Below are 13213 nucleotides of genomic sequence, written 5' to 3' on the forward strand. Positions count from 1 at the left end.
ACCAGACGCTACACGTCTAGTTTCCTTTCGTGGAGGGGACCTTTGCGGTGCGGTGCGCGATGACGTCATCGCGCACCGCACAGCATTGTGGCACAAACGCTAGGGGTCATAATTGACCTCTAGTGTCTATGCTGATTGAGGAGAGGAGCGGGGATAGTAAGTATACTTTTTTATTTTTTTTTTTCAGTGGCGCTACAGGGGGCACAAATGGGGGCGTTACTGACCACGCCCCCGTGTGAAGCCACGCCCCTCTAGGTTTGCCCGGGGCGCAACCACAGCAAGAACCGGCCCTGCCGGTATCCCGCACGGCCGCTGAACTCGGACTTCATTACATCTCGGCCTTGAGGCCCTCTATCCTCTCAGCACTTGATTTAATGCCTTTGGTGATTTCGGACTGTTCTTACCAAAAATCCATTACATTTTGCTGCCACTCAAAACCTGCTGCCAGATACAGCTGCCCAGTTTGCCAAATGATAAAGACAACTCTGGTCTCTGCACTGTGTAGGTCAACATGGGAGGAAAAAATTACCACATTGGCAATCTGAATATGTATGGCTTTACGATTACGACAGTACATAGGCAGTAGTAACTTTATTTTTTTGTAAATGAAGATAGACATCATTTCCTCAGCTGCTCTGGCTTACCACTTGGTCAAACCTAAATTGTATTTTGTAAATATCTGCCTCATATACATTTACTGAACTAATGCGGGCCATACATCTACACTGTAATTCTTTTTTCTGTCGATTGGCGGACATCGATACTGGACGATCTGTTGGGGAATCGGGGAAATGCAACATGGTAAAAATCCCAGACTCACCAATTCCAACCATTTTCAGGTCACAATCGGAGATTTAAGATTGTCTAACATGTTGGATTTTTCCAATCCCCTTACCCCAGCAGAGGAATTGCCCCAATACAGGATAGGTATGGCCCTCTTAAGACAGTTTTAAATTAATTAACTATTTTCACATTTTGAAGGGCACAAAATAAAAATCAAATAAAGACATTACATCGATCACAGGACTGAATGTAAATACATAATTTATATGGGTCTGGGACTCAACGTCGACACGAATTGGTCGACACACCTTAGGTCGACACCATAAATATGTCAACACGGACAAAATGACGATATGATCAATCAAAATGACGATACGACCTTGATCATATCGTCATTTTGTCCGTGTTGACATATTTATGGTGTCGACCTAAGGTGTGTCGACCAATTGGTGTCGACTTTGAGTCCCGGACCCATATAAATTATGTATTTACATTCAGTCCTGTGATCGATGTAATGTCTTTATTACATCGATCACAAAAGGTCGACATGAGTTTTTAATGTGTTTTTGGGTGTCGTTTTCTTCGTAAAGTGATGGGGAACCCCAATTAGTGCACCGCGTCCCCTCGCATGGCAAGTGAACTTCGGGCAAGGTGCCTCGCTCCACTACCGTTGCGCTCGGCACACGTTACTATTCCCAATTGTAGTCCGCATGGATTGTAAAGTATGAAAATGTTATAAAAATTAAAAAAAAAAAGCGAAAAACTCATGTCGACCTTGTTCATGTTGGCCTTTTGCACGTCTCGACCTATTTATATAAGTGGGGTCGACCTAGAGTCCGGATACCAAATTATACATCACCAGACACTTCTATGATATAATAACAGTATATTCACCACAATGAAAAAGCAGAAAATGAAAACAGCATGTAATCAAATACTTACCATAAGATGATTGCTCATTACAAAGGCCTCTCAACAAACAGCATTTTCTTGCACCATGTGAAAAAAAAACACAAGAACACAGGTATTATAGCATGTTTGATGGTTTTGTTGTGTTTTGTAGAAATCGCATTACCAAATGCTAAGACATGTTTGTAACAAAGTGTATTAATATACAGCGTTCACGTCTGGGCATCTGCCTATTTTAAAAGAGGGTCTGGGAAAGTGGAGGAAATTCATATGTGTCGTAGTGATAGGGGGACATGTACTAAGCAATGATAAAAGTGGAGAAGTGAGCCAGTGTTGACGTTGGCCATGGCAGCCAATCAGCTGCTCTGTATTCTTTTATAATCTGTTACGTCAATGCTGGTTGTAGTCCCACACACTTCATGGTTGTCTGTAAGAGAAAAAGCTAACACAGCAGGTAGTCCCACCCAAATTAAACGCTCATAAAATAGGAGAAAACTACATGTTGAGTCTCCGATATTCAAATGCTTGCGACCAGAAGCATTACGTATATCAGATTTTTTTCAAAGATTTTGGAATTCCTGGCAGGTGCCAGATGCCGAGTCCAGCTGTGAGGGTTACGGTGTGTGCCACAGCAAGGATGGCGGGTGCCATGGGGCGTCCGGTGGATGCAGTGTGTGTGTGTGTGTGTGTGTGTGGGGGGAGGGTGGTGGCTGGTGAGGTCCCAGCGGCTGTGGCGGGGGTCCAGCAAGGGGAGAGGGGTGCACACAGGGATGGAGAAAAGAGTTCCTGGTGAGGCCACTAAATCAGAATGGCTGCCAAGCCACGGCCACACCCTCAGTCATAGGATGTTGAGACCAGATGATGTCATGATGTCAGGTCATATCATGACATCATCTGCCAGAAAATTATGGTTGCCCAAAAACTGCGGTTTTCTGAATATTTCATTTTTTAGAATCACACATAAGGGAGACTCAACCTGTACTACGAGAAACAATCACAAAATAAAATCAGTTCCAAAACTATCCACAGACGTGTTATCCTAAATTTATGTAACATAAAAGCTTTAAACTGGGGCAACAAATAAAAAAAAAGTTTAAAAAACTATGCTTATGACAAATACCCATTGTTGCTTTATAAAACACATATTAAAACAAGTAACACTAAATACAGCAAATCCATATTATGCACCCTCCTTAAGTCAGGGGAAGATAGAGTATCTTTTTGCTGTAAGGCACCACAGGCCTGAGGTACATGCAGCTCCGCATGCGCAGTAGTGAACACTTATATTTCTTTATCTCTGGGCGATTTTAAGTCGGACGGATCTCGGCTGCTTCTCTCCATATGTGAAATGGGTGTTGGGGTGTCACCTGGGCAGAAACACAGAAGGGAACCATTATGTGGGGGTGACCACAGCGTGAAGCCAGTGTTGCATCCTTGCCCAGGGTATACTTATTTAATTCTCTTGTACTGAGCACAGGGTAGGAGTAAGTGCTGATATTAGTAACGGTTGGCTGCGCTTGCAGACAGGAAACAGCAGGGGGGTGCAACGTGTACACATGAAGTTGTGCATATAGTCGCACTGGCATTCTGCCAGCAAAATATCCGTATTCCGATTGCAGGCGCATAAGGAGCCCCATATCAGAATCAGGCCCCATATGTACAAATAATAATTTTAAAAACACAAAACAAAAAAACACAAAAAGCACTGCTGAGTCTATAGAGCCACAAACACATAATGGTAGTATAACAAGAGAGCTCCTCATTGTCTCTGCAATAGAAAAATCCTGCCTGGTGCTGCCATTACTATAATTATGAGACAGACAACATACTGTACCAGTATGTGTGTGTGTGTGTGTATATATATATATACACGGTATATATATTTGTAGATATGTATTATATATATATATATATATATATAGATACCCTTGTAGTAGCCGGCACTCGGAAGGCCTCCGTGGGCTTTCTGGATCAGGTGCCATCCTATGAAGTTTCCACCTCCATCACTATCCCATGTAAAGAAGGCGGCACTCAGAGACTTGAAGGTGCAAAAGAATATTTAGTAAACAAGCTGCAGAATTACATCAACGTTTCGGGGCGCGCAGCCCCTTCATCATCCTGATGAAGCGGCTGCGCGCCCCGAAACATTTATGTAACTCTGCAGCTTGTTTACTAAATATTCTTTTGCACCTTCAAGTCTCTGAGTGCCGCCTTCTTTACATGGGATATATATACAGTGGTTAAAGTGGGCCGGAACGGGGCGGAACTGCGTTCCGTCACCTCTAATTGCAGGCGGAACCAGTTCTGCCTCCGCCCGCCCACAGCATCAGGTCCCTTCTGCATTGTAAAGGTGACAGCGCCCGCCAGCCAATCCCGGCTGGCGGACCGGCTGCAGCACCAATTAAAAGAAGGGGCGGCTTTTTTAAAATCTGGCGTGAGCCAATCACGGCTCGCGGACCGCCAGCCAATGAGAAGCTGCCAAGTGGCAGCTTCTCATTAGCTGCCAGTCTGGGAGCCGTGAATGGCGCACAATCAGTGGGATCCCTGGTAGGCTGGTCCGTTGTCCCTTAAGTGGCTTACACTCATCCTCCGCCGGGATGGCTGCCGCGAATGGGGCTCGGCTCCGATCGTGGCAGCGTTAGGAGGAAGCTTTTATGTGCACAAGCTCTGGTGTGTCGTTACACCCCTTCCCTCTCCCCTGACAAGAAGGGGGTGCGCAGTGCCGCTGTTGCGCTCTGGGGCTCTGCTGCGGCGTCCACGGAATGACAACCAGTGCGGGCAGGCTCACTGTCTGGCTGCGCTGGCAGAAAGAAAGGAGGGGAGGGCCGCAAGGAGGGAAAAGAGGCTGGTGCCTGCCTCAGTCCACCCACCTTATCCGTGCACTGATAGTATGTGCGGGGCCTCGCTGTGTTCACCAGAGGAAGGTGCAAGCAGTGACAGACAGCGCACCAGGCAGACTCTGATTGACATTTCCTCACAGGTCAGCTGGAGGAGAGCAAGGCAAGTGTGCTGTTGTTGGTAGCTGCACAGGGTCAGGCTGGACGGCAGTGTGTATAATATGCGACTCGAGGCCAGCAGTCACTGAGTTAGGAATGTCAGCAGCATGAACAGATCCATGGCTCACCTTATGGAGGAGACCACACTGCCTATTATTGCTGTATCTGATATTTCCCACCTCAGCCTGTGATAGCAGGGACCTTGGTGCGCAGAAAAAGTTACATATGTCTCTTCACTTGCAGTCCGTGTACACAGCCTAGTACAGTCAGTTACAGTACGGGCCCCCTGCTTCCCATGTTGCTTGTACAGATAATTATCTTTTTCTACCCAGATGCTAGGGGCATACAGTGGGCATGAGGGGAAGCAGCAGGGTGATGGGGAATGTCCTGTGGACTCTGGGGCACACAGGGGACATGTGGGGAAGTAGGGCAATGGGGGGCACATAGGATGCTTGTGGTAAAGCATGTTTGTTCGTGTGTGTACGTATGTGTGTATTTGTATAGATGTGTATGTGGCTATGTGTGTGTATATATGTGGCTATGTGTGTATAAGTTGTATAATGTGTGTGTGTATATGCTGTGTGTATATCTGGTTGGGTGTGTATTTGTATATATGTGAGTGCGTGTATATGTGGCTGTGAGTGTATACCTGGACTGGGCCGAGGGGGGGCAATATAAACTTTTTCGCCTCCGGGCGTCTGGTAATAACTTATGCACCTGCTGGAGACCAACACGTTGCACAGTTATAAAATTTTGTGTGGCCACGCCCCTTCCTCGTGAGGCCACACCCCTTTTTGCGGCGCGCGTGCTATCCGGGAGCAGTCGTGGGGGAGGTGAGTTCCCCCACCTCTCCAGGACCACTTTAAGCCCTGTATATATATATATATATATATATATATATATATATATATATACACACACACAGACACACTAGTTTTACGGACCCAGCATATACTGGGTCACCTCAGTCCCCACCCTCGTGATTGGCTCCACCCAGTTCTGGAAACCCCCCCATGCAAATCCTGCGTTTGCCACTGTTAAAGAATACTATACGCCACACTCTGCCAAGGGATACATTTGTCCCCCTCAGCAGCTGACCCAAGAAGCCCTTCCAAAAAGCCCAGGCCCAGATAATTAGTACCCGCCCAACTTTATACATTGGGCTTCATTTAGGAGATGTATCAAACCTTTGATAGACATGAAGTGGAGAAATTGTCCAAAGTAGCCAATTAGCTTTTGTCAATTTTTAGACTCTACTAGATGAATGATAGCTCAAAGCTGATTGGTTATTCTCTCGAAAGGCTTAATATATCTCCCTTTCAGAGATAGGCGTAAATCAAGCTGAAGGAGCAATTGACACCTTGGCTAAACTAGTGTTCATTCTAGCACCCTGCACCTGTCACAAACCTGTGCAGTTCCTCTTTCCTGCCTGGGGTGTCGCTCTCTGCTCTGGGGCTAATAGCACACTATGGGGTCGATTCAATTCAGCAACAGTTGAATAGCGCCGGGAATTGGCTCCCGACGCTATTCAATTCAGCTAAAGTTAAGTCGGAGAATACCCGTTCTCGCCGACTTAACAGGTAGTTTTGTCGGGAGAACGAGCATTCTCCGACTTAACTACCCGCGGCGATGTTGATTCACGACAGAATCAGCTTTGCGCCGCCCGCACGGCAGCTCTTTTGTCGGTTTTCTTCTCTCACCCCCCCGGGACTGAGAGAAGAATTCCCGACAATTGAGGGTAACTAGTCGCTGTATTGAATAGCGCCGGGAGCTAATTCCCGGCGCTATTCAACTGCTGCTGAATTGAATCGACCCCTGTGATCGGAATCTCAGCACTGAGATACAGACCAGAGTGTGCTAGAAGCACAAGAGCAGAGAGACACCCCAGGCAGGAAAGAGGAACTGCATGGGTTGCGATAGGCGCAGTGTGCTTGAATGAACACTACTAAACTATGTTGCACTGCAAAAGAGAGGGGGCAAATTTCAAATGTACGGACAGATATGGGTTGGTGAGAGACGTTTCCTAGCACTAAATCACAATGAAAAAAAATCAAGCCGCCCAGTGCTTGTAGGCTACATGCAAAAGCAGGCAGTATTTCACAGCATACAAAAAAATATATATATATTTTGCTTGTACCCTTTAATTTGCAACATGGTTTATCCCAGTGCAAATATCACCAAATAATACTGTTGTTGTTTTTTGTTTGTTTTAGTTGTAGGTCTTGAAAATATTTTTTGCAGTCATGATAGACAGATGCAGAGATTGTACAGATGATAGAATACACTGGAGAGGTGGGGAATGTACGGATTCATTAGTGCCGCTTTGTCTTGCTGCCCATATCTATGACATAACGATGGTCAACTTTCCATACTATATTTGAGTTAATCGGATGTTAACTTGTGTTGCCAGATGGCAATGGATAAAGCACTTTCAGTCTATACAATGTGTGACCTACTTAAAAGACCAACAATCTGTTGCCTACCAAAGAGCCGCTACTAAGTGCAATTTTGATTCTCGAATTATATCAAAACATGACACAGAGAGCGGAGTCTATTTTCTCTGTCTGAACACAACAAAACATTAGGACATGTTGCTTATCTGACAGCACAGATTATATAACTGCATTGGAAATATTGTATCATCTGCTTTAGGAACAATACGGAGAAAAATAAAATTGAAGACAAAGTATAAACTGACATTTCCAAGCAATACAATATAATCCTAAATAAATCCCAAAAAGTCAATAAATGAAATATGATTTGAGAATATAAATGACTCCGTTGTATTAAAAATCTAAGAAGGATCGCTGCAGAACCCATAGTACTGCAATCCTCTTACCGCCTTGTTCATCACTGTATGGTGGCAGGAAAAATGCTGTTTTTATTTATTCTTAACTTTTGTATGAAAAATGGTACGGGAGCCCAATCAATTCTGATATTTAATGATGTTAACGCAATAGTCTGTCATCTTGGTCAAAAATAACTAAACTGAACCATCAAACCTTGAAGTGCGTGAAAAGGTGATCGCGTACATGAGTGATGCTGTTATGACTGACCGTAAACAGCATTTCCTTCCTATAAATATTATTTAAACCTTTTTTTTTTATATGGTTGAGCCACAGTGTTGTTTATTCACATAGAGTAAGAAGTTTCTTAAGAACAAAGCTATAGTTTTCTTCAAGTCTATTGTTTATAACAGAGATTTACATCAAGATGGCTGCGCAGGTAAGTATTTATTAAGTTGCCTCAACAAGACCTGGAGCCCTGTAGGATTCCTCGGGCAGCCATTTTGCTCTGGGGCTCATTCTTTCCTGTTACGGTCTAAGAAAAAAACTTATTGGTGAGGGAAGAGACAGGAAATTTACATTTCATAACTAGGAAGGAATACAGTATGTTCAAAAAGGGAAAGTGTCGGAGGCTATTATCCTGCAGTACACAAAACATAAGATTGTTCTGCCATGCATCATAGAGGCCTTGAGAGCACGTTATTTACAAAATGATTAAGTGCCCACAGATGACATTATAGATACATAGTAGGACTGATGCGGAGGTGGGAGCAAATGAGTGTAAATGATTCCAAAAACAAGTCTAGGATAAACATTTATTTCTGCAGATATGCACATATGCAGAACAATACTGTACAACATACGTATGCCTTCGCATCGGCACCATATCTGGGAACTAAGGACAAATTGTTATCATGCATTTGCACTTGCCCATACACCACCTAAGGAAAGAGTGTGAGCAAGGACAGTGGCGCACCCAGGGGGGGTTCCGAGGACCCAGAAACCCCCCTCCACTAAAAAAAAATAAATAAATAAATATATATATATATATATATATATATATATTTTTTAGCTGCATAAGTATTATTAATGGCTGTCTAGCGTCCTCTGCAGCCTGCTGTCTTCCTGGTGGCACTTGTAAGTGCAATAAAAGTTTACTTTATTTTAATTATAGTACATATATATCCATGTGCATACATATATACACATGTATATACATACATACATACATACATAGAAACACACACACACACACACACACACACACACATATGATATATATATATAGATATATATACATGTGTATATATATGTGTACTGTATGTGTGTGTGTGTACATATATATACATATATATATATATATATGTATGCATGTTTAATATGCTATGTATATGTGTGTGTGTGTGTGTGTGTGTATGTGTATATATATATATATATATATATATAATATATAGAAGAGAATATCCGCACTATACTGCCCATCAGAATCCACATAAGATGGTGCTCCACTCCACGGAACAGTTAATTCCAATAAACAGTCATTTGTAAAGGAGGGCACTCACCAATTTTTTGTAAAATAGTAGCTGTAGTTTTAATATCAAATCATCAAGTCGACGTTTCGATCACATCCCAGTGATCTTTGTCAAGACACCAAACAATGTTCAAGGCAACAGGACACCTGGCAGAAGTAGCATGTCCAACCAATTCACATGCAGAGCTATTTATACCCCTACTAATTGAGCACACCTACGACACAGTGACGGTGGGGTGTCCTAGGTGTGCTCAATTAGCAGGGGTAATCGCTCAATTAGCAGGGATGTGATCGAAACGTCGACTTGATGATTTGATATTAAAACTACAGCTACTATTTTACAAAAAATTGGTGAGTGCCCTCCTTTACAAATGACTATATATATATATATATATATGTAGATATATGTATATATATATATATATATATATATATACATACACACACACACAGACACACTAGTTTTACGGACCCAGCATATACTGGGTCACCTCAGTCCCCACCCCCGTGATTGGCTCCGCCCAGTTCTGGAAACTCCCCCATGCAAATCCTGCGTTTGCCACTGAAGGATTATACTATGAAGATCCAAAGGATTATATTATGAACATCATGTGTCATGTGACTGTATTTGCTGTGGTAATTACATGGTACATGACATGCTTCAAGTAGCAGCATATATTAAAACCGTATGGAAAAATTAACTTCATGGGATGTATTTGGGAAGGAGCATCCTTTTCAAAGTTGAGGATTATCAGTGGTTTTGGCTGTGGGAATTCAAAACGAAGGTGCGGGATGCCGGTCATTTTTTTAAAGTGGTAATCATTTACAAGGCAAAACCATTCCTTGTAATTAACTGCTGCTTTAAAAAAAAAACACGTCCGAGATCGACTGGCATCCTGCGCCTCCGGCAAACTCCGACCCTATTACATATGCCCCATAGTATTTAAAAACAAAGCCAGGTGCGATTTGTATTTGATAATATGGCTGTGTTACAGTAAGTCTGTCCAGAACCGCTTACTTGAAAATCTGACACTTTGTATGTATACCCTATGTATTTTCTAACGGGTGTGGATCGTTGGGTCAACAGTAACTAGGTCGACCACAGTCGGTCAACTGTGACTAGGTCGACACCTGAAATAGGTGGACACAGTCATTAGGTCGACATGGAAAAGGTTGTCATGGAAAAAGTTCAACATTAGGTTGTTGTTGTTTTTTGTGTCGTTTTCTTTGTAAAGTGACCGGGAACCCCAATTAGTGCCCCGTATCCCCTTCGGGCAAGGTTACTATTCCCAATCGTAGTCCATGTGGATCGTAAATTAGTAAATTATGAAAAAGTAAAATAAAATGGAAAAAAAATTGAAAACTCATATCAACCTTTTCATGTGTTGACCTGTGCGATGTCGACCTAGTGACCATGTCGACCTAATGCATGTCGACAAATAGTTGTTGACCTAATGAGTGTCGACCTAAGTCTTGTCGACCTATAGAGCGGATACCGTTCTAACAGGGAACCAGAACAATCTTAATGGAACACACCTATTACTTATTTGATTGTTTTAGAGGGGATTGATGCTTTAGTGGTTATTCTAAATACATATTTGCAGCACAGCAGAAAATGACACGCTACAGCTAAAAAACAGCGACACGCAACAATAAAGAAAATTACATTTGTGTCTTAGAATTTATCCACACAACAGTGCTTTCAATTATGCAACTCTTAGCTACATTTAAACATCACTTTACAGTATATAATGTTGATGAATTTGTCAATTTACAGCAGTAGAAAACCTCCATCTATTAAAGAGAAAATCAACATATTTGAAAATGATTCGGTGGGAGACAATTCACATAATACTTAAAACATTGGGTTCTTCCAAATTGGGAGAAAGGTAAATGATTATATGGGTGCTGGGCAGGGGCGGATCCAGAAAAAAATTACAGGGGGGGCACCATAAGGGGCGTGGCTTCATTGGAATGGGCGTGGCTTCGTTTGAATGGGCGTGGTATTGCAGGAAAAGACTACCTTATACCCCAGTTTTGCAACCTGCACGCCCAGACGTTGGCCACCACAGGAAAGAAAAATAATCCTGATTCATGCCCCTTACATTATTTGTCATTTTTCCTCCTTATAGTAATGCCCAGTATACATTATTCCACATACTGCAATGGCCCTTAGACATTATTCCACACACAATAATGCACATGACACAATATGCACACACTGTAATGCCCCAGACACATTATGCCACACACCGTAATGCCTGTGACACATTATGACAGGAATCGCAATGCCCGTTATACATTATGCCACACACTGCAATGACCTTGAGACATTATACCACAATGCCCGTGATATAGTATACCATACACCGTAATGCCTGTGACACATACCGCAATGCCCGTTATACCCTATGCCACACACCGCAATGCCCGTTATATATTATGCCACACTGCAATGACCCTGAGACATTATACCACATACCACAATGCCCGTGATATAGTATACCACACACCGTAATGCCTGACACATTATGACACACACCGCAATGTCCGTGATACATTATGCCACACACTGCAATGACCCTGAGACATTATACCACATATCACAATGCCAGCGATATAGTATACCATACACCGTAATGCCTGTGACACATTATGACACACACCGCAATGTCCGTGATACATTATGCCACACACCGTAATGCCCATTACACATTAAGTCCTACAGTAAGGCTTCTAATTACTTTTCAAATACCTGCTCGTTGTCAGGGGTTTCATGCACTGGGTGTCATGCTCGTTGCCAGGGGTTTCATGCTCGTGGTTCCATGCACGGTGCCAGGGGTTTTCATGCTCAGGGTGTCATGCTCGTTGCCAGGGGTTTCATGCACTGGGTGTCATGCTCGTTGCCAGGGGTTTCATGCACTGGGTGTCATGCTCGTTGCCAGGGGTTTCATGCACTGGGTGTCATGCTCGTTGCTAGGAGGTAGTCCTTGTTGCTAGGGCTGTGCTCCCAGTGCCACATATGTCCCCAGTGCCAGATATTCCCCCACGGTGCCAGGTACTCACATGCCCCCAGTGCCAAATATAGCCCCCCCCCCCCCATGTGCCAGGTACACATATACCCCCAGTGCCAGATATTCCCCGACAGTGCCACATATGCCCCCAGTGCCAGATATCGCCCCCCCCAGTGCTATATATGCCCCCAGTGCCACATATGCCCCAGTGCCAGATATTCCCCCCCAGTGCCACATATGCCCCCAGTGCCACATATGCCCCCAGTGCCAGATATCCCCCCCCCCAGTGCCATATATGCCCCCAGTGCCAGATATTCCCCCCAGTGCCATATATGTCCCCAGTGCCAGATATTCCCCCCCCCCCTCCCTGCCAAATATGCCCCCAGTGCCAGATATTCCCCCCCAGTGCGTCTGTCCCCCCCTTCCTTCCTCCGCCGCCGCCGCTGCTCCCCCCGCTCCCCTGCTGTTAGGAGGGACACGGAGGGCACAGTGCACGCCTCCCTGTGTCCCTCCTGTGTCTCCGGCGGCCGCGGGTCACTGTAATAAAGGAAGTGCTCACGAACGGCACTTCCTTTATGAGACCAGCGGCCGCCGGAGACCCAGGAGGGACACAGGAGAGGCGCGCACTGTGCCCTCCGTGTCCCTCCTAACAGCAGGGGAGGAAACGAGACCGTAGACTGACATGCGGACGCTCGTCCGCATGTCAGTCTGCACTAAAAATGACAGGGGGGGGCACGTGCCTTGGTGCCCCCCCCCTAAATCCGCCACTGGTGCTGGGCAATATTGATGTGATTGACAGCAATGTCTATGTGAGATACGGTCGTTAGGTCAACACTGCTTAGGTCAACAGTCATTAGGTCGAGCACTGAAGGTCAACATGCATTAGGTCAACATGGTCAATAGGTTGACATGGTCATTAGGTCGACAGGTCAAAAGGTCGACATGAGTTTTTCAAAAAATTGTATTGATTTTTTTATTTTTTCATACTTAACATTGCACGTGGACTACGATTGGAACGGTATCCTGTGCCGAGCGAAGCGGTAGCAGAGCGAGGCACCTTGCCCGAAGCATGGCGAGTGAAGCGAGCCATGCGAGGGGACACGGTGCACAAATTGGGGTTCCCTATCACTTTACGAAGAAAACTACGCCAAAAACAGTCAAAGTACACATGTCGACCTTTTGAGCTGTAAACCT

General features: G+C 44.4%; 1 protein-coding gene across 3 annotated transcripts in view; it reads right to left on the minus strand.

The window, feature by feature from the left end:
- The window catches only part of PLCB1 (phospholipase C beta 1), a 1298702-nt gene that overhangs the window by 41972 nt on the left and 1243517 nt on the right, over positions 1 to 13213 (minus strand). Inside the window, exon 32 of one of the 3 annotated variants that reach the window (XM_063918580.1) lies at positions 2889 to 3059. The exons of the other annotated variants lie outside the window; for them this stretch is intronic. Coding sequence (XP_063774650.1) covers positions 3000 to 3059 — 60 coding nt within the window. The 3' untranslated portion in view covers positions 2889 to 2999. Of the gene's footprint in view, positions 1 to 2888; positions 3060 to 13213 lie in introns of those variants that run through there. 3 annotated transcript variants of the gene reach the window in all.

Source organism: Pseudophryne corroboree, chromosome 4 (assembly GCF_028390025.1).
Source record: "Pseudophryne corroboree isolate aPseCor3 chromosome 4, aPseCor3.hap2, whole genome shotgun sequence".
Classification (NCBI taxonomy): Eukaryota; Metazoa; Chordata; class Amphibia; order Anura; family Myobatrachidae; genus Pseudophryne; species Pseudophryne corroboree.